The sequence below is a fragment of the Amblyomma mixtum genome, chromosome 2 (assembly GCF_055824585.1).
Source record: "Amblyomma mixtum isolate Tamu chromosome 2, ASM5582458v1, whole genome shotgun sequence".
Taxonomy (NCBI): domain Eukaryota; kingdom Metazoa; phylum Arthropoda; class Arachnida; order Ixodida; family Ixodidae; genus Amblyomma; species Amblyomma mixtum.
In genome coordinates this window covers 21763869-21791251 of record NC_143013.1, presented here as the reverse complement: position 1 = coordinate 21791251, position 27383 = coordinate 21763869, and the positions used below count along the sequence as shown (strand labels likewise).

The following is a 27383-nucleotide window of genomic DNA, read 5'->3' as shown; positions in this document are numbered from 1 at the left end:
ACCGCCTGGCAGTGCATGCTCAAGAAATGAAGCACACCATTGACTGGGAGAACGCAACAATCTTTAGTACCATGAAACCCTTATCGTCACGAGTGCTTTTAAAATATTTTTGTATACTGACTACGGATAATATCATTAACAGAACGAAGGGTAATCTCCCGTATAACTACGCCCACTCACTGCGCTTTCAAGTGCGCATATAAGAAGTGGCCCATTCCGTCCATCTTTACAAGGGACCCGTAGGGGTCCCGTAACGTCATGTTTTAAAAACCATCTTTGGCGAGTGTATGTTTTATTTTACCACTATGGCACCATACTTCCATTTGTTTTCGGCTACTTTTGAGTTTGCCGTTGTTAGGGGATGATAAGCATTTGTCCTCGGCTACTTTTACGTTTGCCGCTGTCAGGGGACACTTTATGAAGCGATTGGTTTGAGCGCCCGTCTCGGCTGTGGGAGGAGGTTGGTTCGAAATCCACCGCCGGACACCCACCGGTAAAGAGGGGTACAAGCGTCCTCCGTCCTGCTAAAGGTACCCTTCGGTCAACGCGGTTCGAACGCGAGCAAAGCGGCACTCGGCGAGCGCACGCCCTAGCGCAACGGCCTTTCACTCGTATACGCGAGGCGAAAGCAAGCCCTTCCGCAGGGAAAACTCCCTCATCGCCACGGTTACACACCGTCACCTGCAGTTCAATTCAATACAATTTCAATTTCAATTTATTTCAAATTTGTTTTACAGGAAATACAAACACTTTTTGGACCCATAGCCAACGGCTAGTTCGGGTACAAGTGCACAAAATACGTAAAAGCAAATTCAAAAACAGCGGACTTATACAGAATAGTATTTTATTCTGCATTGTTTGTTGTGTTATTTGTGTACATTACTAGTTTTAATTCATTATTACGTGTATTTTGTTTCAAATGCCTGTGCCATATTTTTATGCTTGTATCGCCCCCCCCCCCCCCCCCCCCCCCCCCCCTATGTAATACCCTCGCACGAGGGCCCTTAGGGGTATTGTAAATAAATAAATAGCGTAAGCGTAGTACAAGATTAAAAACAAAGCAATCTAAATAAGACTAGTACATAACATTCGGCGAGGCAAAAGAAAGAAAATAGCTTTGAAAACATGACATGCAAAAAGAACTTCCGGACATCGAGTGTTAGTAAAAACTCGTGTTACATACAAAGTACATAATAACAGAAAACTATGACGAAAAAAGAATTTCAGGTTAAATCAATTATTTCAACTAAGTGTTTTTTAAGCATACCAGCAAAATTGTGTGAGTTTTTCAGAGAAATGGGTATCGCGTTCCAAATTTTTACCCCAGCAGACTGCACTAAACGCAGATGGGAGGGAGGTTGAAATTGCCGAAGGAGAGGTTTCTAGTGGACCGAAGCAGGGGTTGAAGTATTGATGCATGAAAAGGGCGGTTGTGTCTTACTAAGTTGTGAATACATACATAGATTTTTAATCGGTACAATAAATCAAATGTAAGAATCATTGACTTGCAGAATAACTGTTTGCTGTGCTCAAAACGGTTAGACTTGTTTATTATTCTTAATGCACGTTTTTGAAGGCGGATAATAGGATTTAGATACGTATGGTAAGTTCCACCCCATGTTTCGACACAGTATGATAGATGGCTTTCAATGATGGCAAAATAAAGCATTCGTAATGTAGACATGTCAAATAATTCCTTAACCTGATGAAGAGCATGACATCCAGATGCCAACTTCCCGCAGTCTGCCTCAATTTGGTCCTGCCAGTGTAAGTGGCTGTCAAATGTGACACCTAGATATTTAAATGAAAACGTGTGTTCAATTAGTGCATTATTTACTAGGATTCTGACATCAGTTGGGTCGATTACTTTTATTCTTGAATGGAATATCAGGTATTTAGTTTTTTTCGTGTTTATTGTCAGCTTATTAGCTGAGAACCATTGCGCTATTTTATGGACTACTTGATTCGCTTTTTCTTCTAGCTCTTTCATTGTATCTGCCGTTATTATTAAACATGTATCATCAGCGTACATCAGAAGTTTTGAACAGCCGATGAATGAAGGTATAGTCATTAACGTATAAGGAAAACAACAATGGGCCAAGTACGGATCCCTGCGGAACTCCAGTGTAAAGCTAGTGCGGTGAGGATGTAAAGGAATTCATCACCACAACCACAGAACGCATAACTCTCGCACTGATCCGCTGGCTCGCAGCAGCAGCCATCAGCAGCATACCAAAATCTGAGAGAAATTAGAACAACTGGAAATCAAAATCAAAATACACTTGTGGCAGTATAATGCCCCAGTTTGTAGGTGGCCGCTTTATGGGCACCACTGGTGCGGTCTCCGCCGCCGCGTCCAGATCTGCCGTGAGAAGCACCGCTGCCACGTGCACTCCGGCTACGAGGGGCACAACGACACCGGCCAGAAATACCTACAGAAATGAAATGTCGAGTTGTGAAAAGTTCCAGACAAAATATTTTAGTTGCTTTCTTGTTATTTAGAACGTTGTGCACACAACCAGGAATGTCGCTTTTTTTACATTTCTAACGAAAGTTTTGCGTGCTCATATTACGTGGCCACCGCAGCGACTCTACTGTGCGGAGAAATAGATGTGCTGTAACTATAGTATCTTTGGAAAACAAGCTTCGGACGCAACTGCTGATTATACGCTGAAAAAAAAAAGAAACTATGCAGCGGTCTTACAAAGAATGAATCTCCGCCATCGATCAACTTTAGGAGACTTCAAACAGCTTCCAAAGTTGCCTTTGAATTTAGCGGCTTTCAAAGAGTTGCGGAAGCTTCCTTGAAAAGAAATGGCACTCGACTGAAGTTAGGCCATTTTTCACCATCAGCCAAATTGTGTGCGATGATGCAGAGCTAATTCATTTTCGAGAAGGCTGACTCACCGTGATTTCATAAAAAAACGCGCGTAAAGCCCAAGGACGTCCCTGCGACCGAATGAAATTAGGAAGGCGGTGGTTTGTGATTTGTATGGCTCACTTCCGGATCTCTTTTGCAGCCTTCATGGGTGATGCAACTTGTTTGGCGCGAAGATTCATTTCTTGAATGATTGCTGAAATGGCGGCGAAACACTTTTTTTTGTGACTAAACCGGATGCGGTAGCTCCGAGCGCACATTACTCGTGCCAATCTACACTGTAAACAAAAATATACCCAAAAGGGAGTGAAAATGGTGGCGGCCACCCTTTTTACTCTATTTGTGAAAACATTTACTCCATGAGTGGGGAGTAAAAAGGTGGACTGTCCTCCATTTTACTCCCATGAGGGAATAATGGAGTAAAAATGAGGATTTACCAGCATTTACTCAAGTCTAGAAAGGGAGTTAATTGTGCCAAATACTCCACCAGTGCCGAAATGGAGTAAAAAATACCATTTTGTGCAATGCGCCCCGCCGCCTAGCGTCTCGTCTGCTTCTGGTCAGTTGTCGGATAAAGGCGGTGAGTGACGACCGCTTTACCATCGTCGCTGGATCTCTGCTGACTTCTGCTCCTTCACGGGCGCCTGCCGCGGTACAAGACATCGACTTGTCGTCGTTTTCCGCTACAGTACATTACATGATTGAATTGCTCCTGTGAAGCCTGCAGTGCTCTAACGATACCTGACTTTCCTTTGTTTGTTTCGCCACCGCGTTACAGCCCCCGCTTAGGCCTAATTCTCACAGGCTTTTTTCAGTGTGGTTTTCGAAATGTGTTGCAGCAGATTATGTGTTGCATGAACATGGAACTGTGATAGAACATAGTGTCAACGCTGAGCTCATGATTGAGCTCATGAGGCCACACTTTTCCTCAGCCATATTTAAAATCCAAGCCTTAATGAAGTGAATATGAAAGCAAACACTGCCATTCCAAACTATCATCAGGTGTATTTTTATCTTTTCTGCTATGATTTTGAGTTAAATATAGCGTGGTGCATGACCGTGAAAACTACCCAGCGTCTCCTTTTCAGTTTTGAACTACTGATTATAATGTTACATCCCTTTATCTACGAACATGGCCAACGAAACGAGCTCGTACACGACTCCTGCCGCTTACGCCGCCGCTGGGCTAGCAGACGGCGGAAAGAATGCGTGACGCGGGGTCACATTAGGGCAGCGCAGTTTCCCAAGTTGGGTTGCCGGCGGCCCGCAGAGCTACTGCCCGTTTCCGTTGTTGTCACTGCTGTAAGAATGAGCCTGAATGAGGATAAATAAACATGACGCCATTTTTGGGCTCCATCTCTGTGGGTAATAAAAAATTTACTCCCTTTTCACTCCAAAATAACTCCCTTTATACTCCAAAGTAACTCCCCCATATAAGGGAGTAAATAAAAAAATACCATACATATGGAGTAAAAAAAACCTCTTTTTGGGTGTGCGTTTGAGGACAAGCCATTTACTCCCTTTTGGGTGTTTTTTTGCTAACAGTGTATGTGAGACCTGGTCGTATACCTGCCCCAGTTTCGATAAGCTAAACAATTCAAACTTGGACCTTTTATTAAGCCTTACGTTGAAGCGCGTGCAATGACAAGGCAGTTCCAAGTTAAACTTGTTTCACCTCACAGCACGAAGACAAGGACAAAGTAAAAAAAGGAAACACCTTCCAGACCGTCATTAACTTTTGATGTGTGTGTCGTCGTCACCGCCATCATCATCCTGACCACTGTATCCTGACTGCGCCTGTCGAGTTTGTGTACTACATTGGCGCGTGAAGCGCTCGGTTACCTTGGTGATAACACCTGGTAGCACTCGCATTCTTATACATTATATTTTTGCCAGCCACAGGAAAGAAGGCAGGAAAGAAAGGGACCGGAACCGACACAAATATTTGGAATGTGCGAAGTGCATTTCATACCGCCAGTCTTGACCGCAGTGCAAAAAGCTGGCAATGCAGTCTGGCAACTTAATTCAAACCAAAACTTGTCGCAGGAATGGCGACGCCCATTTTGCGTAGTATTACGGTACAGTTAATTGGACGAAACTTAACGCGACAGCCGTCAAGATGTATCTCCCACAAGCGTTTAGTCGACAAAACCCTTCGCTTTGGTATCCCTGCCAGCATAGTTGCGTCCGCGTCGATGGCCGCCTACTTGCTGGTGCGCAAACGGCCGATTACAGTGCTGGCGAAGAGACCAACTAAGGAGGCCAGGGATGCAGCGATTCGGGTAGGCTACAGACCATATTCCTCCGTGTCCTCTGTTCTCTGGGTCATGTAAGCGTTCTTAACGTTCAGGAGGACCGGGAGGAAGCCGAACACACGATGCATTTGACGCAGCGCGAACGACGTTTCATCCGATTCGCCTCTGTCGAGTATGATGGCCAGCTTTACATGACGCCAGAAGATTTCCTTGAATCATTGACAGAGTCGGAACCTAGACGTGAGTATACTGACGTTACTTTGATGCTTTAGAAGTAGTTCGGCATAATGATGTATGCTGTGTTTTTGTTTTAACGTCTGTATTTTATTCCATGCCACGGATATCTTTTTCACATCCATGGATATATGCGATGAGAAATGTTTTTATTTTTGTGATTCCATTTTCTGAACCTTGTTCTCTCTCGCAGCCCGACTGCATAGGCGTCAGCTTTCTAAAAAAGAGCTCGAACACATGCTCGATCAAACGCCAGCGAGAAAATATGGATCCACAAAGCTGTTCAGAGACTTGAGGGAGCGCGGTGAGTTGTCATACCCGAAAACATACCTCATCCTTCAGTCACGAAGCAGGCTCGCCTTTCTTGTATGATTATGAATGCTGTTCTTCATTTGTTTGTGTTTTTCAGGAATTATTTCGTACACAGAGTACCTGTTCCTGCTGTCTGTACTGACAAGTAAGTGCATTATGTGTGTTCGCATGGATAGATATAATCATGTCATCTTCCTTGCAGAACCTCAGTCAGGGTTCAGAATCGCTTTCAACATGTTTGACACGGACGGTAATCAGAGAGTTGATAAGCAGGAGTTCTTAGTGGTAAGTGTATTCATGAATAATTCCTGTACATACCTTTCCTGACTGCCAGAAAGCACCTCTCTGCACATTTTTGTGTAAAACATTGTTGAAAATTTTGTGATAGTTTCATTTTTGTAGACAGATAAAACATGGAAACCTGACTTTACAAGCCCAATAAAAAAACAGTCTGTTAAAATACATGGCTGTGGAAACCAGTATTTTAATGTTAGGGTGGAATGAGTGTCCAAGGTTCTCATAATTAATGTTAGGGTGGAATGAGTATCCAAGGTTCTCATAATTGTAGGTCACATAATGCATAATTCGATTTCATTTCAAAGGGAATAGCATCGTGCGGTAGCCTTGGTAAGAAAAATTAGTTTTAGAAATCCACATTAAAAAAATTATATGCGCATTAAAAAAAACACCCATACACACAAAGGGTGTGCAGTATATTCTAGAAGCATCACAAGTGGTACCATTTCGTCTTCTTTTCTAGCTTCTTGAGAGATGCTGATGTCCTCATTTTTATGTTGGCCACCAAAGTGGCTCGGCGGTTATGGTGCTCGGCTGCTGACCCAAAAGACGCGGGTTCGATCCTGGCTGCGGCGGTTGAATTTCGATGGAGGCGAAATTCTAGAGGCTCGTGTACTGTGCGATGTCAGTGCACGTTAAAGAACCCTAGGTGGTCGAAATTTCCGGAGCCCTTCACTACGGCGTCTAAAGTCTCTTCTATATAATATTTCCTTCTATATTAGCAAAGTGCCCATAAATGATGCATCTTCTTTCTCTGCTGCAAGCATGGTTCCTAAATTTTCAAAATGTCAAAAGAGTAATTGCCTTACTTGCTACAGTGACAGTATTGCCACCACGTTATGCTGTAGCACCCTCGTGCAGTGTATATTGTAGTTGCAATTCTGGCTAAAGTGCATGTAACAAGCACTACAAGCAACTAACATCAATTCAGAACCCTTTGCTGCAACTTTATTCTTCCATACGACTTTCTTTGTGTGTGTCCATTTACTATTCATAAGAGCCTGAAAGGCTAGAAGTATGGCTATGTTCTCAAGTCAAATACTTTAGGTTTCCTTGAAAAATAGATCCAAATTTAAGTGTTTCGGTGAGGGACTATAGACACCAATTTTTTTCTTGTGGTTTTGTTGATGCTGTTTCAGTTTCAACAACTTAACAATAGCTTTGACATGCAAAGAGTGTTTAGTTCACAAGAGTCATGAAAAAAACTGCAATATATTCGTTGATACCTACTTTTAATTTACTATGATACTTAAGCCGTCCTGCTTCAAGAGCTGGAATAGCAAAAAACTATGTGTCAGCGGTACATTGCAGTTTTTATTATGCCTCATGTGACCTAAAGACTTCTTACACCTCACAGCTATCGTTCGATTGATGAAGCCAAAGCCGAAACAGCATGAGAGAAATAATTCAATTATATATTATTTAGCAGTCTTAGGCGAATACCATGAGTGGTTCATGTATTTAAATGCAACTAAAATGAGGTGTCTATAGTCCTTTTGATATAGCTTGGATTCAAAGCTAACGACAAAGAATCCCATTTGTTTCTTTTCGTTCACATCATTTGTGACCTAAGCAGACTCACCTTTTAGAAAAAAGCAGCATGTCATGGATATTTAAAATTCTTTAGCTTCATTGGATTCTTGTGTTTCTCAAAACACATCTCTCCCATCCATTTGTAGCATCTCTGCATTCATTTGCTAGATCTGCAAACATATGTTAACTCTTACGTGAAGCTCCCGATGGTGTTGTTCATGTGGTAAATAACATTAGGCAGCATGGACTGTGCTGGGCTAGGAATGGTGGCATGTCATTCTCGTAATCCATGCCAATTGTGTGCTCACATTGTCTGTGTGGGGCCAAAAATCTTTTGTGAGGAAAATATGCATAAGTGGAAAGGAATATATTACTGTAGAAGTTATTGCAGGGACCCCTGCCTCATACGCAGTTGAATGATGAGGCCTTTGGCTATGATAGTAGGCTTTTAAGATGTTTGGTTCATTTTTGGTCTTGTAGTGCTTAGTGTGTTTTGCTTCAGTGTGCGGCTTTGCTTTCTCTGAGGATGCAACAGTTAGTTAATCGGACAGTGCGTTCTCACTGGGTAACATTGGCTTGAAGAATGCAAATTTTTAAATTCTGAACTCAAGCTTCATGTAATTTTCTTGGACAGCAAATGCTGATGTAAAGTTTGATTCTACCGCAAACAAAGTGCCCTATTCATATGCCAGTTAAACTCTAGCTACAGTGATACATTATGTAGCATTGTTTCTAGTGCATTTGTACTGGCATTATTTAATGATGTGTTAACAGTAAGTTAGACCCTGTTGCTTGCACCGAATGCTTGTGTAAGCATGCGACCAAGAAGTGATCAGGTTTAATTTTGACTGTAGTAGATCTTCAGATGCTAGAAAATGAGTTGTTTGGATTTATTTTGGCTGTTTCACCCCGTTTGTTTTTTCTTTATTCATTACATTGCTTTTCTTTTGCACGTGTGCACACACGCAATATTAGGTCCTGCAAATCCTTGTAGCAGCACTTTTTTTCAAAAAGTCTGGAAAACTTGGACTTTTTGATGATGTTCCTCCAGATGTTGTAAGTTTGTTTTGCTGTGTTTGGGTGCAGTGTTTTTTTGCTGGCTTGTGGAGGATTTTTCTTTGCATGAAAGTTGGCTTCGGCTTTCTGCACGGGCAAGCTTGAATTTGTGGGAAATATAAATGCTTGGGATTTACATTGTTATATGTTGTATAATTAACTCATGACATGCATGTGTTTGGTGTCAATCACATTTTTTTTTTTATTCCTAGCTACATTGACATCAAAAACTTTTGTGTGTTGTTTATGTTGAACATATCAGAGATGATTACAGTTGCATTTAAATAACCTTATTTTGTCTACTTAACATCTAAATAGCTCTCTGCAGTTTAAACAAATGAGGGCATGCTGCGTTCCTCTGCAGAGAAAATTTGGTTGTGTTATTGGAGTTCTTGAATAAATCTCCACTCTTCTTTTTATTAAAAAGCAGGTTTAATTGCAGGGATAGTGATGCAGTACCTTGACATGAAAGCCTATTCAATAACCCAGAGCTTTATCAGGTGCATCTTAAAAACATTGCATGATTGAAAATTATTTTTTTCTTTCTAATCTTGAATAAATCATTGATATCTTATAGGGCAAATGATTTCGTAAATGAAATTCTTTTTTTCACTACCCAAGTAATATTTTGAGCAGAAAGACACTTGAATAGATATGATTGGTGTTTCTTTTCTGGAGTAACAGAGTAGGACACAAAAATTTATGCAACAGTCTGCTGCAGCTTGTAGTCCTTTATTTTATCTCTTGCAGTTTTAAGTTTTATGTTGCACACTTGTTTAGCTGAGTAAGTAAGCCTGCATGAGTGTCAGTGTTAATTGCATGTGATGGTTGGGTACTAACCTTCTTTGTCGTCCACTAGAACCTTCCTAATCCAAAATGTGCAAGACAAGTGAAATGTGTCAACCTGTGTGTGTTGCAGTCTGACTACTACCAGTTGCGTGTTTATGTTGCTTCAAGCACTTGCATCAGTGCACATCTTTCTGTGCGCACTGTGACCACGAGTGCAGTTGCCAAACACTGCATTCAATGTTGCTTATCCAGAGCCTACATCACTGTGGTGTCCGTACCTGTGATTAAGCAGCTTTTTGTTCCTGTCTTACCTGAGCTGTTCACCCCACTATGATGCCCCCTTCTCTTTTCTATTCCCTTCTTTCCCTCAGCTTGAAAAGATATTTAGCACGGTTGCACGACGTGGAAAGAAGCTTAAGACAAACGCAGATGTGCCCGAGCTGGTAAGAACACACATAAGCCTGGCGGGTAATGATCATTCAGCAGAGCCATATCTAAACAGTGACAACATTTTTTTTCTGTTTCGCGTAGTGTTTAATCTACTTGTAAATCATAATCGTGATTTGTTAGTGAAGTTTGGTTGCAATTCCAGGTACTGCATTCAATTACATGGTGTGTTCTAAATTAAATTTTCACAAATTTTTTATTTAAGCTGTGACAAGTGCAGGAATTTCCTGTTTCAAGCTGTCATGTTTGGTCAAGTAAACACTATGTTTGGCATTTATTGCCATGAAAGCATGGCCAATGTCCATGTGTGTAGTTGTATGATGCACCTTAAAGGTGAAGTTTGCACAGACAGCGTAGTTTTGCTGTCAGTGCATATGTTAGGCTTGATTTTGGCCTTTCTTTGTTAATACTACTGTCATCGTTAGGCTAGTGCCATCCAGCTTTTCACTACACTTTGTTGATCTTACTGTTGCAAAGTGCTATAAAAAGAAATGGCTAAGAAAACAGATTTGCATATCTTACCTTCCTTATGTTATGTTTTCGAGTTTTCGTTCGCACTATAACTAGTCATCCGCTAGCAAACACTCATGGATGGGTCGGTAATAGACTATGAAGGAATTTACACCTGCTTAGACTCCATCTGGGTTTAAAATGATTTCTTTTCCGTATATATTTTTTACATATGATCCACCTTTATTTTAGAGTAGTGGACCTCAAGACAGCTTTTATTCTTAATGTAGATGGAGCTGCTGCGGTGGCTCAGTGGTTATAGTGCTCGGCAGCTGACCCGAAAAACGCGGGTTCAGTTCCGGCCATGGTGGTCGCATTTCAATGGAGGCGAAATGCTAAAGACCCGTGTACTGTGCGATGTCAGTGCACGTTAAAGAACCCCAGGTGGTAGAAATTATCCACAGCCCACCAATACAGTGTGCCTCATAGCCCGAGTTGCTTTGAGATGTTCAGCCGCATAAAACTATAAGACCTTAATCTGGATGATGTGAAGCTTGTTCACTTCTTTAATACGTATGGTGTGAAAGACCATTTTCTGTGTCTTTATAAGGTCGCCATAAAGACACAGAAAACTTTTACGTTGTGGGAGATGGTACCCATGGTACCCATCAACTGTACCCATGGTAAGCATTATGTGTAAACATGCCAAGGGCTTAATTTTTTTCCTGTAGGCACATTGGTGCTATAGTGAGTGCCAGTAACAGCCTTTGGGAAGCAATGAGCACAAATGTTTATTGGTATATAACTAGCTGTAGGAGGTATTTTACAATGACTATAATAGGAGTCCCATAGGAATAAGTATAAAGCTAAGACTTCGTGCCTCCCAGGGCCACAGAATGCGTCTCGGTTACTAGTCACCTAGCTGTTTCTGTCTTTCTAAATTGCATCTGCCTCGTTTGCTTCAAGCTCATGATAAGTGAGCAGCTTACTGTATTTGTGAGAGCTGGATGGTGCTTTGTGTGTGTGGCTGGAAAGGAACAGTGGTAGGACTGATATTAGTTTCAGCTTTTCAGCTTGTGTCCGCAGTGTTGTGTCTGTGTGCTGCACTCTGTGATTCGGTGCCTACTTGAACCATTGAAGTGTTGGTTGCAGCAGCTTATTTGTGTTATCATGTGCATCGTTTTCACTGTTGCCAGTGTTACACTGCAGGGTTATATCTGTGCATTTAAAATTGCTGCTTAGATGAAGCTTCATGTGAATGTCTGCACCTAGATATATTTGATTGTGTGCAACTGTTGCAGGAAACTTTCGTTGAGATAACTGAAAGCCTCCATTGCTGTTTCATTGTTTTGTGCAGTGCACTGTGTCTAAAACAGGACAAGAAACACTCACATATAGAATGCGTACGGAGCGACATTATTTTAAGCTGTGAGTGTAAAACTGTGAAGTAGAAGTACAGAGTTAACTATTCTTGTTCATTGACAAATCAGTTCGATGTTTTTGAGGCAAATTAACTGCAGTCGTAGTCCTGTAAATACTGTAGCTTTAAATTTCTCTTGATAGAAAGGTTACAAGGTCACATCATCTGCCACTTAAGGTTGTTACCACAGGGAGAGGCTGTCAACAGATGTTTTTGTCTGGAGGCCGTTTCACTCATTTCTTAAAATTTTTACGGCTGTTCTCCTGATAAGGTCATCTCCAGCTCTACATTGCTGTAAATGCCAAGTGGAAGGAGGAGGTCTTGCTCTTGTGGAGATACTATTATACATTATTTTCCGTTATTGTAATGATTGTTGTAATGTATATATGTTTTTCATTGTTGTGAGCACAACAAACCTCTTGTCTCAGTGACAGTTGCCTGCAAAGCTGCACTTGTGAAAAAAAAAAATAGATGCTTGACACATGTCCGTTGTGGAAATAACACCTGTGCCTCGTCTTTCCCTTTCACCAGAGATTATACTCAATTCCATCATCGCTTCCAGTAAGGCTCCTCCCAGTGCAAAGCTCGTCTTTGTCACTTGCATGTCACGTACAGTTTCTTCCTTCCTGCTTTGCATGTCTCTCCCACAATGTTTTTTTTTTTTTTCTTTGATACTCTTGCTTGCTTGGGGCTTATGAATGCGAAATTTGTTTTGAGCAGGTATACAGTGTTATATTAACTCAGATGGAGTTAAGAAACACAAGTGCATAGAATCCTTTTGTTATGTCAGAAAAGTGTTGTAAAGGTGACTGCCCCAACATGTCTTACAGTTGTACTTAAAGGTGCACTGAAGAGGATTCTGAACTTGTCTTTTTGCCGCGGGAACTCGATCTACACGTTCCTAGCATTCTTAGAAACTGCAACTTATTGCCCTGTATGGCCGATTTCCCTAATTAAATCGAATTAACGTCCGGCTCCCGCCCTTTCTTTTGAATTCTGCCTCGTACGATGGGCGGAGTCGACCAACGCGTGAAGTTCCTTTCAACCAGTTCCGTGGAGGCTTTGCTTTCGCTTTATTTTGTTTTTTAGATTTCCATGAATAAATAGTTTCATTCGCAGATAATATAGCCGCAAAATAAGCCCGCAGAAATAAAAATACGCGCGGACTATTTGCTACTACGGACTACTACGTATTACTCCGCCGATGGCAGAGCGGCAAGCCTCCACGGGACTGGGTGAAAGGCACTCCACGCGTTGGTCGACTCCGCCCACCGTACGAGGCAGAATTAAAAAAAAAGGGCAGGAGCCGGCCGTTAATTCGATTTAATTTGGGAAATCGGCCATACAGGGCAATAAGTCGCAGTTTCTAAGAATGCTAGGAACGTGTAGATCGAGTTCCCGTGGCAAAAAGACAAGTTCAGATTCCTCTTCAGTGCACCTTTAAGATTTGCTAGATTCTAGCTGGGAGTGCGTTGCTGAAACTTGTGTGCAGAAAAATTTTGGCCATTTGCTAACCTTTTTGTGGTTGGGATATTATTTGAAAGATTCCATCATTTCTACTGCCACTGGCTGAAGCCATCTGAGTCGAATAGCGAGCGATTACACGGTCTTCTAACTGTATGTGCAGTTTTGGATGACAGAAGTAATCATATCTAACTATTGTTTTTTGCTAGTACTGCATTAGGTTGGGTTGTTATCTGTTTCTTTGCACTTCTGATGTCTTCAGCAGTGCTGCTAGATTACTACACAGTACAGGTAACTTGGATGGCACTCAGCCACGGTTTGAGAAGCCCAAGTTTGCTAAATTTCTATGGCTATTCCTAAGCACTGGAGAATGAATGCATTGCTTCTAATTTGATTGTGCTGAATTCATTCAAAACTCTCAGGCAAGCAGGCGCTTCTGAAGTTATTTCCTAGGCTTCTTGTATCTTCATGTGTGAAATTGATGTTTGACCACCTCTTTCACTTGTCACTGCATATTTAAAGCTTGCATTTTCTGATTAATGTGCTTTGTTGCATATTGGCTTGAATGCATGTATATCTTTGTGCTCTTACATCATTTGCATCTGTGTTCTGGCATTTCATTGTCATGCCTCACTGGCTGAAACATGGTTACTAACGCTAAAACACAAGGGAGAGAGAGAAGATGCCGATGGGACGCACGCTAGACATCAACTGGTATCATCCCGTCGGTATCCTTTCGCTGTCCTTTGTGTTTTTAAGGCTTTAATGCCTCATGCTGTCGTTAGCAGCCATGTCGGCAGATGTGTCCGCGTTTTGGTTACGTGCCTTATATGGACATATGCCAATCATTACTTAATCGATACTTAATCGATGGCATTCATATGATATCGGAATGCGATTTAAGGCATTCTATGATAATTGCATGATAATTAATGACTAATTGGATAATAATAGTTAAGCAATTAGCCTGAATAACCTTTCTAGTCAGACCAGATAAATAAATAAAACCGAGTAGGAAATTGGTCGAGTTTGGGAATCGAACCAGGGTCTCCGGAGTGTTAGACGAGCACGCTGACCACTCCGCCATGCCAGCTCGATGGTTTGGAATGAAAAAAGGTGTGTCTAGTGAATACGGTGTCTTCGCTCCCATCTTCATCCCTTTGTCCATGGAGATATGCAAGACATATACATTTCCTTTCCTCAAAAACCAATTTACCGACGAGCAAAGGCGTAGAGCCGAACGGGTGATGGCGTTCTGTGGATTCCCTGGCAGCGTTGCAAGACACTGTCGCGTTCCACTCTTGGAGGCGAAGCTTAACATCTTAACCACACATCAGTGACACAAGCATCAACACCACGCTTAAGGCTTTCGCCTCACCGCACTTTAGCTCAGCAAAGTGCCCTCCTGAATTTTTTTAGCACTAGTAACCATGTTCAGCCAGTGATCCAAAAGCACCAACTAGCCCGTCTTTCCAATTTAATCATTGTCATGCCGTAACATGCTACAGACAGCAAAGGTAGTATTGTGTGTCACCTGCAGTATCCATCGGTTGATATGTCAGATCGTGCATGCTGCCGTGTGTGTACTGTTTCATGCATTCTTCATGCGTACAAATAATATTGCGTTCAGAAGAACTTAATCGCTGTTGTATGGTGGTATTACCTAGAGTCAGATTGTGTCATTTTTTGCACCGAATAAAACATGCACAATTACGACATTATACTGGCTCATGGTTGCAACTAGTTGATAGGTGGCTCACTGATGTTAATTCTCTGGGGCTGCTGACGCTTGTGTAGATTTAGGTGCATTTGTCATGACGCCTTTTTTCGCACTCGCTTTTGCTGCTGTATTGGCTAGTGCTTGCTGTGCTCAGAGATATTGTTGTAGATGCTCTTTTGATGCTAAGTAGTGCTCTTTAGAGAATATTTTGTATTGTGATTTGAGTCATGCTTTCATTCCTGCATTGCGATATTGTCGTAGTCGTAGTTTTACGTGCTATAACTTGTGTGTGTGCATTTGTAAAAGGCTTTGATTAGCACATGTAATTTGCACGTAATGTTAATTGTGAGCATGAAGACCAGGAACATTTAATGCTAGTGTTAAATGTTTAAAAATTCCCTGTCTAATATTTAAATATGTAGTCAGTAGTATATAGTATCTTGCCACTAATCCAGCTACTGACATAGCATTGTTTTGTTTTTCTTTACTCTGATCTTTTTCTTATTTCTTCACGTTCTCATGTAGCAAATGTAACCTTTGATTCATAGCCTGTCTCATAGAAAATTCACAACTAGAGGCTAGAAATTATATACACTCACTGCACATATTTTACTTTTGCAATACACTGAAAGGTAGTAATGTAGACTGCATGGTTCAGGTTTCCCTTTTTTAGTTTTTTTTTGTTGTTTGTCACAACTGAATTCACTTTTAATGTTGTTTAGTTCTGAATGTGCTGAGATAGGCCTGCTGCTTTGATGCATATCGTGTGTGTGTGTGACAAAGATGGAATTTCCCTAGGAGGAAAGTGAAAATAAGGATTTTAACCCTGTGGACACGACATTGCTTGTGCATCTGTTTGGGAAGAAAGGCTCAGACACGCTCAGATATGATGACTTTCACAGGTAAGCGGAGGCTGTCCGCCATTCACTGGGAATTCTCTTTGTACTTCTCTAGGAGGTAGTTTTGAGAAGGACAAATTCAAGTGTTAGTTCCCATCAATCAGTTTTGAAATTTAAAAAAAAAGTAACCTAAAGCTACAGAGTATCCGCATTTTATTTGCATTGCTTATTCAGTTCGATGGGAAAGCCTTCGTATCATTTTTATGGCTTATGTATGCTTATAAAATTAACACTCTAGGGTGCTTCACATAACATGCAGTGTCTTTTTATTTATATATCTTAAGTACATTTTTTGTCATTTTTTTGTTCTTCATATCATTAAGTGATCAGCAATTGCGACTCTTCGTTACCTAATCTGAAAGTTTTCTTTACTCTTTCTATGTGTTTTTTTTATGGCATGTATCAAATATTGTTGATTCTCTTTGGGACTTTGTAATCGGCACATTTCTTAGTCTTCCCTACCTCTTAGAACTATTTATTTGGAGGACCTTTTAACCTGTAATGTCTCTGGACATTTATCATTTGAGACTGTGTCCTTTGCACGTTGTGGTACTTCATTGCAGTAACCACTGGTATTCCTATACACCTTAGGGTTGTTTATATGCATTTAAAAATAATTAGAATAGAAACTTTTGCCTAAGTGCTTGCTTCTGATTAATAGGTTGTGTTAAAAGCTGTTCTGAGATTAATGCTGTTAGTGTTGACATATATTTGTCTAGAAGTGCTCTTATGAGTTTTGAAAACTCGGGAGGCATGATAAAGCTTCAATTCCTGGCATGCTTTGCACTTCCCTGTGCAACCTGTACAGTGCATCCCTTAATATTGTGTCACATCTCCAAGTATTAAGGGAACTAAGCTTTGCTGCGGATTCTGTGTTTCGAAAACTTCTATGGGCACCTGTACAAACAAGTGAGGGAATACTTGTGCCATGGGTCCTGCACTGATTTGTGTTTGGGGTTTCCAGGTCTTACTGTATATGTTGCAGTTCAGAGCAAAGTACATTTATGTGCAGGTATTTATTTGATGTCATTTATAGCGTCTCTTGAACATTTTGCAGTTTAATGCAGTAATGCCCGGGCATTGAAAACATCGAATAAAATCTATAAACTTTCATGATCTTATCATTAATGTTTTTTTTTTCAGGAATTTAAAAAACTGGGAGGTGTACTGAGAAAAATATTGTTACAGCATAATTAAAAGTAACTAATTTTGTTGATTTATGAATGTTTAAGGACAAAAAAGCTGTACACAAACATGCAGGCATGTACAGTAAATCAAGAGTTAAGTTCAAGACTGCTCTATCAACTGCCATTGCAGTGTTACTACCACAGAAATTTTATGCTGTTCTGCTGTTAGGTCTAGCTTTTGTATATATTTATCTTTTGGCATGGATCCTTCATGTGTGGCAGCTGATGCTTTGATCTTTTTTTCATAAATATATTGGAAAAGACTGTTTCTTCTAGCATGTTAGCAATTTATGTAGCTCTGAAAGCAGGAATGAAATGAACATTTTTACGCTGCATATCACAGGTGATATGCTGGACATTATAGGGTTAATAACTCGAAGTTTGGTTACACCATGAGGTTTTTATGTGCGCAAATAATAATTAACATTGAGATGCTGCTGCACTTTTTCTTTCCCGAAAACTAATGCATTACCTTCCATCGACTGTTGCTTAGACAGCAATGCACTAGTAGGGATGCCCACATGCCTCAGCGAGTACTTTTCATTCCGCGAACTCCTCTTTGTGGGATTACCGTGCAGGTTCATGGACAACCTGCAGACAGAAGTGCTAGAGCTAGAGTTCACAGAGTTCTCTCGAGGAATGCCCACAATCTCGGAGGTAGACTTCGCACGCATCCTGCTTCGTTACACATACATCCACAGTGCCAACTATGAAGGCTACATAGACAGGGTCAAGGACCGCATCCCAGAGGAGAAGGTCAGTGGCCCGACTGGTTTTTTCATTGCTGCAACAATACTGCCACTACTTTGAGCATTAGAGGAATATTGTTGCAGCTGCACCTTCTTTGATGGGGATTTGGCTTCTGTGCTTGCCTTGAGAAGTGGTATTACAAGAGCTACAATGTATTAGAACATTCGTTCGTAGATCTTTGAGGTTTTTTGGAGGGCCCTGATAACTTAAATCAACTGGCATTGCTAGCTGGAAAAACATGGGTTATGGGGAAGTACGCGAAGGAGTGTGCTTGTCACTTATCCTTCACATCGTCCTTCGTGTTGTCCTCTGTGTACTTTTTCTTGTCTCATGTTTTGCCAGCTGGCAGTTTTAGTTAAAATGAACCAACTCGCTCAGTACCAAGTGATCTGAATCAGCATGGTGTGTGCCTTCTACCTTCTCACTCTGCTGAGCTATGTGGACTGAAAGCGCAAACATCTCCCAGTGCAAAGGGCAGATTCAACAGGTCTTGTTTGAGCAGGGTAAAATGCAAGCTAAGGTTCTGCTAGATTAGGATTTTTCAGTTATGTTAATGTAAATGCCTATGCGCCAGTGCTATTGAGTGTCTGGATGGGCTGGAGGAACCCATGTGAACTCTGCGGGTTAAAAGTTTTTGAAAATTGCTTGTTGAGTAGAGTGCATAAAAGCTGTGGGGTAATAGAATTTGCTGACATTCTGATTGGACATAACTTGCATTAGAGCTCGAAACTAGATTAACATTTCTTGTAGTATTGTTTATTATTGTGTTTATATTTTTTTATTGAAATCTACTGAATGCAGAGTTCTGAAGTTTAGTTTGAGAGTATGAACATTTACTCCACATCTAGGACTAAAATTATACGCTTTGAGCAAAAAATGGATTCATGTCTCTTTTTCCTTTCTTGGTACAATAAAATTGCCACCCATGAATGGTTCTCTTTTTAGTAATAAAAATACAAATTTACTTTGGCTATTGATTCTACTTCCAGTCATGTACACCTTATAGTTCCTGTAAAAAATTTATAGTCATTGCTTTGCCAACAGTAACCAGGCAACAGGGTTTGCTTCTCAGCTGTATAGTGGAGGCTGCACAGCACCCCTTGAGGCTAAAAGGTTCCAAAAGGTGACGACAGGGGTTGTCCCTACATTATACAGATTTATGGATGCCATAAGGGCTCCACTACATGGCACATGGGTTCCAGTACATGGCTGAGAAACAAACCCCGTTGCCTTATTACTTTTGGTAAAGACAGCGCATAAACCTCCAAAAATGCTGCTTTGAGAAAAGTACAAATGCAGTCTCCGAAAGCTTCCGCTTTTTCACTCAACATGACAATGCAAAAGGATCAAAAAAGCATTTTTGAAGCTGCGAAATAAATGTGCTATCAGAAGGTTGCGAAATCTGAAGATTTTTTGTGACAAAACAAAGTCTCACCCAACCTTAAAGGACTATAGACACCAAATTTTTGCTTGCGTGCTTTCTTCTTTCAAATGGTGCATGAGACATTGCTGTACATGGAGTACCCCTTGGTATTCGCCTATGACCGCTAAATAATTTACAACCGAATTTTTCCTGGACGCTATTTCAGTTTCGGTTTTATCAACCGAACAAAATCAGTTGCATGTAGTTGAACTTTAGGTCACGTGAGGCCAGAAAAATGGCACCATAACTGATAACACATTGTTTGTTGTAATTCTAGCTCTTAAAACAGGCTGGTTTAAGTGCTGTAGTGAGTTACAACTGCGTATTTCTATAGCTATTAACACAATGCAGCATCGATAGTTTTTCTTTTTCATTGCTGGGAACAGGTATTGGTAAACTCACCAGAAGTAGCATTCAGTGGCTATCAGCTCTGCTCACACTTACACTGGTGTGAACTTGCATTTTTCCTGCTCACAGGGAATTACGTTTGACCAGTTCAAAGCGTTCTGCCAGTTTCTGAACAACCTGGATGACTTCTCCATTGCCATGAGGATGTTCACATATGCCAATAAGCCAATATCACAAGGTACACATTCTCATTTCATTGTGCAGGCTACTGGACGATGGGTTTAAATTCTTCTTCCAGCTTTGCTGCTGGCTTGTTAGGGTACAAGTTCCACATAGTAGCGGTGTTTGGGGGTTGGTTTTGCATTTTATTGCTATGCTTGGATGAGGTACTTACCCATCTGATTTAGAATCGGTTGGAAGTGTACTTTATCTGTGGCTACGCTAGACCGTAAAAAATTTTCTTGCACAGTACTATGCCAGTACTGTTTGGGGTGAAATGCTAGCCATGAAGGCAGTGGAAGAGTTGCAGCAGGGTGGGAAATGCGTTTCACCTTCGCAGCTACAGATGGCGCTGTAGACCTTTCCAACGATGCCAGTGATTCGAAAGTGGGAATCGCTGTGGACTGCCTTGGAGCGGTGACAAATGAAGCCCTGCATGCTCTCAGTTTTTCTAGTTACGAAGCCAGAGAAGCCTCCAGCAAGCTGGCCTTACACAGTCTCCTCCTGTTTATGTGTTTTTTTTTTTAACTGTCCGGGACAGACAGTGCATGTCCATGTATTACAAAGGGACTGGCCAATAAATCATCATTATCATCATCACCTGACTGCTGTCATATTGCTCATTGGACTGGCACTACCAACCGCTCCCTGGGCAAACTGCTGCATGCTCCTTCCGCAGGTGTGGTGGATTGGTAGCTCCAGGAACCAAGGGCAGTCCAGCCAGCAGTATGGCAGCAGTCAGGTTGGAAGGGTCTATTAGTAGCTATCAGTGCAAAAACTGTTTTCCAGCTCAGAACTGCGGCAAATGATGTGCACATCTTATTCATCGTGGCTTGAACCTTTATTATGTCGTTCATCACATTGCTTGCTTCTTCTTTAACTCAGACACATTTGCTACTGTGCATAAATTGTCTTTGTTTGCAGTTTAGGGACAAAGACAAGGGTGCCTGTTAACTGGGCATTTCTAAATAGGCATGCCTTAAACTAGACACTTTCCCTTGCTCCAAAAAGGCCTAACCCACCATTATTGTCTTGTAGTACATTAGGTGCGTAGAAGCTCGCATCTCCTTTAAATCGGTCACAGACACTCCTTTCTGCCCTCGAATGTCTTAATATGAATCATTACTGCTTAACAATCATTTTTGCAACATTCGCTTTCGCAGTACTACCATTATGCTGTGACAAGTGCAGCTTCAGCTGAGGTGATGTAACAGGATAGACTCGCCTATCGTCATGCCGCCATCACCTCCGCATTCAGGGCTCAAACCAATCAAAGCCAATTAAAGTGGACATGTCCCCTTTGTGAGCAGTTTCAGAATACAAGTCCAGAAGTTTTTTAGAGTGTCAGCTTGCGAGGAATGGTTGCCTTTCTGAAGCAGCCTTGCAGACTTTTTCTCAGCTCTTTGTCCCCTTAATTTCACAATGTAGAATAAATATATAGTGAGTTTCTTCGTCTTTCTCAGGCATTACAGAATTGCTGTTCCACCATTTAAGGCACCAAATTTGGTGCTTTTGCACATGGCCCTGCATTTGGGCTCATATATAATAGAAAGAGTGTCATGGCTTGTTTCTGAGCCTTTCACTATAGCTGGCATAACATACCCGCTGCTGCAGATTTTTGGAGCATGAGATTAAGTTTCTTTCTTACTTCAGAGCTTTGAAGTAATTTGCTATACATCAGTCATGAGGAGACCTTCTGAAACGATTTCAGATGTTCTCCTCGTCTCTCGCAGGTTCCAAATAAAAATTAAGCTCTCTATGTGCGTGTCTGATGAAAGATTTTCTTGTGATAGATTTTAAGTATGCCATAATGTAGACTGAAGACATTAATTGCTCCACTCATCCAGTTTTTAAGTCAGTAGATACCTGAAACAACCGCTTTAGGTGTGTCGCAAGGATGGTGGTCTTTTTGCATTGAAATGCAACTACCCTGTGGTAAAAAATAATGCTATCATAATGGCACAGTAAATGCATTAAAGTAGCAAAAAGAGACAAAAGCCCTTGTAGTGTAACACAGTGTTCAGGCACAGGAGTCACCTGGATGAACTATCAGTATGAGCTGCATGGGTATTCTTTTTTAATGCTGCTTTCAGTTCTGTCTTGCTAATTTGATCTTGCTTTCTTACGCAGAGGAGTTCCACAGAGCAGTCAAGATTTGCACTGGCCACAGCCTGGATCCCTACCTCGTGGACACAGTGTTCCAGATTTTTGATTCGGACGGAGATGGGTTCCTCTCATACAAAGAGTTCATCGCCATTATGCGAGACCGCCTGCACCGTGGGCTGAGGGTGAGGAAAGCTTAGTGCTAAACCTGGTTACTTTCTAGCCAACGGCTGTGATATCACCGCCAAAACATGGGCAGTATTTTGAGAAGGAGTTTGAGGTGCATTTTTTTTGCTTTTGGTTTGTCTCACTGGGCAAGGTGTGCATGAGTGTGCTTGTGTTTATGCATGTGAACATCCGTGCCCGTGGCTGACCTCAAGCGAGACTCGCTGCCCTTGTTAATAACTAAAACTTTGTCATTGCAATGGAGAGATGGAGTGATGAGGTTAAAAAACGCAGACATCATTTGTAAACTACTAGGTGTTACACCTTCTCAAAGTTCTATGTTCATGTTTGTGTTTGAGAGTGCTGTGTGTTGTGCATTGTAATTTTGAAGTTAACCCAATACCATGTAGCATAAGTACATATGGCAGCACGCAGTGCTTGGGTGGTGAATGTGTTTTTCTTTAGGTGCATGATAAGCAGATCATAGCTGCACAACCTGCGTAATGCACAGCTCGATTATAATTTCATTAATTGAAGTTATTTCTAATTCTTTTGCAGTTGTCTTGTATCTTAATTTTTACTTTTGGAACACCCCATAAAATGCATTGTTTTGCAGAGTATTGTAACATCCAATATGAACACAAACAAATCACATGAAAGGGGGAGTTTTGTTACTTTTGAAGCTTGTGCTTGCCAGCGCGGTGCTAGAAGTATTTTGGTTGATACAACGGCATGCCTCTGCTATGCAGCCACCATGTAGTACGCTTGTACGAAGTTCCTAGCATGCCAAGGGAGGGCGTCACTGTGTATTGGGCTTACCGCGTCCCCCCACTGTGTTATTTTTCACTCAATGCTGGCCCTCTGCCAAAACCTTTGCTGTTCACTTTGCTTCCTCACAAGTGTTTTAATGCTTGCTTTGGCTGCAAAGAAAATAGTAAATCAGATGGAAGGAACGAAGTAGAGGTGAGAGAAGGTGGAAATAAAATTGTTAATGAATGGTAGGATAGGGTGGATGTCAATGATTAATTACTCCCTATTACAGTGCCATTATTTGCTTGGTGCACTAAGATGTTCAATGATGCCAAAAATGCCGTGCGACATTAACTTTGCCATCTTAAGTTGTGTAAATCTGTGCTGTTGCATCAGAGTTCATAGCATTGTACATAGGATGGAACAGGTCCTGACAGTGGGCGTGGACAGCCCAACTCCCAGTAGCGCCATCTCAAGGACGGTGAGGAAAATAGGGGCGAATGTTTCTCGCCTTTGGAGACGTCTTTGCGCCACCTAAACTGCTTCTAGTACGCTGCTTGCCGAAACAGTTCTAGTGTTAGATAAAGTTTTGCAAGTTATAACACATTCTAAGCATTTGAAAGCATATCTGGTGTTTGGGTCTAGACCACTTTGCTTTGCCATAGGGGAGGAAAAGGAGCTTAAACGATTTTTTTTTTCCTTTGTCTTTACTTTCACAAACCTTCATACTCTTGTGTATTCCCTTTCTATGTCCTAAGTCATCCACCTGCTTTGACCACTGTGTAGTACAATTTGTGGTACATGTGATGCTTCACAAATATTATGTTCATAATTGCTCTGCATTTCAGTACAAGACGTTTACGTTCGTAAGTATACATATACAGGCCTCTTCTGATACCGCACAGGATTACGTAACGCTCAGCTCATTTCAAAGAAGCACGCATTTTGTTGAATTTATATTATATAATTCTGTAGGATGCAGTACATTCCAGAATTTAGTGTTTGTGGAAAGCTTTAAATGACTATAGACACCTAGTTTTATTGCATGTTTTGTTTTAAATGATGCATTAGACTACCCGTGGTCTCGCCTGCGACCGCTAAATAATTTATAATTGAATTTCTTCTCTCAAGGTGTTGTGGTTTTGGTTTCATCAACCGAATGATGGCTGTGACGTGCAGTTGGTGTTCAGGTCACATGATGCACTAAAAAATTGTGATATAACAGCTGAAATGTAGCTTTAATTCACTACAACACTTAAGCCAGCCTCTTTCAAGATCTGGAGTGACAAAAAATGATCTATAGTCAATTATGCAGTAGCATTTTCATTCCTCACGAGACCTACCTAAACATCAACTGCACATCACAGCCATCGTTCGGCAGTTGAAACCAAAACCGAAACAGCATCCAGAAGATATTTAATTATAAATTATTTAGCAGTCTTAGACGAATACCGTGGGGTGCGCCATGTATACCGATGTCTAACACATCTTGAAAGAAGAAAACACGCAAGCAAAACATTTGGTGCCCATAGTCCTTTAAAGGCCTAGAACCAAATTCTTTAGCAAAACAGAAGCTTGGTCTGTGACCAGGCAAGATATACATGTGAGGCTCCAACAATGCCTTCTTTGGGAGGTGGCAAAGGACAATAAATGTATATATCTCTTTTAATCTGTATGAGCCATTTTATTTTTTCTCGGATAGGTCCTTACTACGTACCTTTGGTCCATGGTTTGTCCCCTCATACTCATTTAAAAGACAGGCTTGAAACCTACCTTTCAGCCAGAAATGGAGCTAAAACTGAAATGGCTGAGGGCTACAGTGGGAATCAGCATTCGCCATACACATTTTACTTTGCATGCCCAATGCAGCCGTCATTGGCTTTATCAATGTGAAGTCCAAGCAATTGCTTCATTCAACGTGCACCATTGTCACAGGAACTAGTATGTGATTTATAAATTTAATCAGCTTGATTATGCTATCTATCCAGATGGTGTGCAGCCAAATCATTGACTACAACATGCATCTTACATGATGCCAGCAGCGTTTGTTATTTTGAGTGTGGGCTACCGTCAGTACATTCTTTGCCCAAGCTGCACTGTGCACTTGTGAGGCATTCTGGGGTACCATGAAAAAATTGCTGGGTTGTTAAATCAGTAGTTCTGTTCACAGCTGGTCAAGGGATGCGTAGCTTTTCTTTTCATTTTTTTTTTATTTGTTATCTGATGATGAGTTGTGGACTCTGGGTAAGGTTGTGTGTGTTTAGTTGAAGTCGCATTTACTCTAAATTTACACTTTCATAACACTAATAAAAAAAACTGAATACTTATATGAACATATTGAGCAGAAAGTAAGTTGTCTTTGGTGAGACTGTTGCTTCACCATAGTTCCTGTCTGTTACTTCAGTGAAAAAGTTACTGCATGCTGTATATTACTTACACCCTACGCTTTTGAGTGCGTATATTTGAGTGCATGTATTTAAGACCAATAATAATGTTGTTTTCTTTATTCGCAGTCTCATCTGATATCAAGTGAAGGGTGGGATGCATTCAAGATTTGCATCAAAGAAGAGATTCGAAGCCATTAGAAGCTTGTCCAGTGCTTCCTTTACAGATGACATAAATTTTTAAATGTGTTAGCTGTATGGAATATATTTATGAGTTTAAAGTTAAATGTTTCCTTTATTTCATGTTTGCTAGACAATGTTAATAATGTAATTATTGCGGTGAGTATTTATTGTGTGTTGTTTACTAAGACTTGTTGTGTTATCAAACATAATAAATGAATATAAAAACCTTTGTGATGTATATATGGTCCAACATCTTTATCTTAGTCTTATGACAAAAACAGCTAACTTCAATGCAAGCATATGTATCTCATAAGAAATGCACATTATATTTGTCATGTAGATGATGGCAAGACAGTGGTTAAGATAGGTTCACCCTGACAGTGAATTATTTACTGGCTGATCCTGTGCCTGCAAAACAAGTGAAGAAATTTGGTGGTGATGTATATTCCAAAAGCAGCTGATGATATTGTAACGTGGCGGCCAGCCGAAGAATGAGGCGTGGTGAACGATGGCTATGAGATGATTTAATGGCCGCTGGCCTAGCGCGGGCGCTCCGTCCCGCACCACTGCCAGCTTCGTCTTCGTCACACTACCCGGGGCCTCCGAGCGATTGTCCCGATCGGTGACGAACAGACAGCGAAGTGGCGATGGTCTTGAGTGAAGGATCGAACAATATGTAGAAGATGGTGCAGTGCTGGCCGCCATGATGAGAAAGATGAGAGAATGAGTCCCGGTCCACGAAGCATCCGTGCCGTAGGGTGCCAGGAGCTGACGGCCGAGGTCTCTGGATGCACCGAACAGCGGGGGGGGGGAGGGGGGGGGGGGGGGGCGGGCGGTGTCTGCACGTTTGGGTCTTGGGTCAGTGTGGTCTTGGGTCGGTGGGGTCTTGGGTCGTTGTGTCGTGTGGTCCGGGCGGGGGACGGGGCTGGGTTGAGCGGCGAGGTCGGTTCAGGTCGGGCGGGCTGGGGCACGGCCGTGCGGCGCTGACCAGGTACTCACGGCCGACGTCCACGGCAGGCCCGGGATGCCGAAGGTCCGTGACCAGGATGGCGATGAAGGGACCCCAGCACCTCACACCAAATGTAACGTGGCGGCCAGCTGAAGAATGAGGCGTGGTGAACGATGGCTATTAGATGATTTAATGGCCGCTGGCCTAGCGCGGGCGCTCCGTCCCGCGCCACTGCCAGCTTCGTCTTCGTCACAATATCAAAAAATAAAACATCTGCAGCACTTGGCCAGGTACTAAATGGTGCCATTTTTCATTCTAGCTTGCATGGTAATTATTGACACGGTTTGAAAAAATGTTGTTAGCATCCAGCTGAAAACGATCTCGTATTCTGAGCATGTGTTGTACTAATTGTACTAAAACAAGCATGTGGTAGGGAGTGCAGTTACCTTAAGAATTTGCTGCTAAGGTGTATATAAAGGACATGGAAATATACTGTCATGCGCCATGGCTAAAGGAGTTGTTACTGGCTGTTCCACATAACTTGGTTTATTTTAAAAATGTGAACCATGCTTATATCGAAGCAATAGATCTCCTTTATCTACTCTCCAGTTTCTATATTGTTTTTCACGTAAGATGTGCATGAGGCAGAGACCACTTACTGCATGATGGGCAAGGGATGTATAGTGGAAGGCCCTTTAGTCGCAGTATGCAGAAATGAGAAACTCTCTACTCTTTAGACATGAGAAATGACAGTGTGTGGGTGAACATGTGGCACGAACAAGGTGAAGCACTGAGCAAAGTGTAGGCTCTGGTCATACACTTTGGGAAGTGTACTTCTCGTGCCATGTTGCAAAATGGGTGCATCCTCTACAAACATTGGTGTAAAATATTTTGTGAAGTCTTGAAAGCCTATATAGTTCATACAGAAAAATGCTGAATCTTGTGTAGTTGGGTAGTTGTGTTGTTATTGCATAGAATATTGGAAGAAGTGAAGTAATTCTGTTTTTATGTGCTTTTTACACTGGGCTATTTTGTTTAGCTTCTTATTATTTTGGCTGTTTCAGATCTGTATTCTCATTTGTTTAGCCAGCAAACATCAGCTGAGAGTAGTACTTGTCTTCTGCTTCGATCTATGTTTTGTCTTGTTTGAGCTAGGTGTCTTCCGTGA

At 41.5% G+C, this 27383-nt stretch overlaps 1 protein-coding gene across 6 annotated transcripts; it reads left to right on the top strand.

The window, feature by feature from the left end:
* The first annotated feature begins 4692 nt into the window (after positions 1-4692).
* On the top strand, positions 4693-25495 carry MICU3 (Mitochondrial calcium uptake 3). Of its 6 annotated transcripts, XM_089570797.1 has the most exons (13): positions 4694-5160; positions 5229-5373; positions 5561-5671; positions 5777-5824; positions 5882-5964; positions 8485-8565; positions 9726-9797; positions 12203-12232; positions 15654-15757; positions 17520-17697; positions 19592-19700; positions 21812-21969; positions 25213-25495. In XM_089570797.1, the coding sequence occupies exons 1-13, from the start codon at positions 4927-4929 to the stop codon at positions 25282-25284; spliced, it is 1425 nt and encodes a 474-aa protein (XP_089426923.1). In that variant the 5' UTR covers positions 4694-4926; the 3' UTR covers positions 25285-25495. The 6 variants fall into 6 exon arrangements, with proteins under 6 accessions (XP_089426925.1, XP_089426923.1, XP_089426926.1 ...); XM_089570799.1 differs by lacking the exon at positions 8485-8565 and having other exon boundaries at positions 4693-5160; XM_089570798.1 differs by lacking the exon at positions 12203-12232 and having other exon boundaries at positions 4696-5160.
* The last annotated feature ends 1888 nt before the right edge of the window (positions 25496-27383 follow it).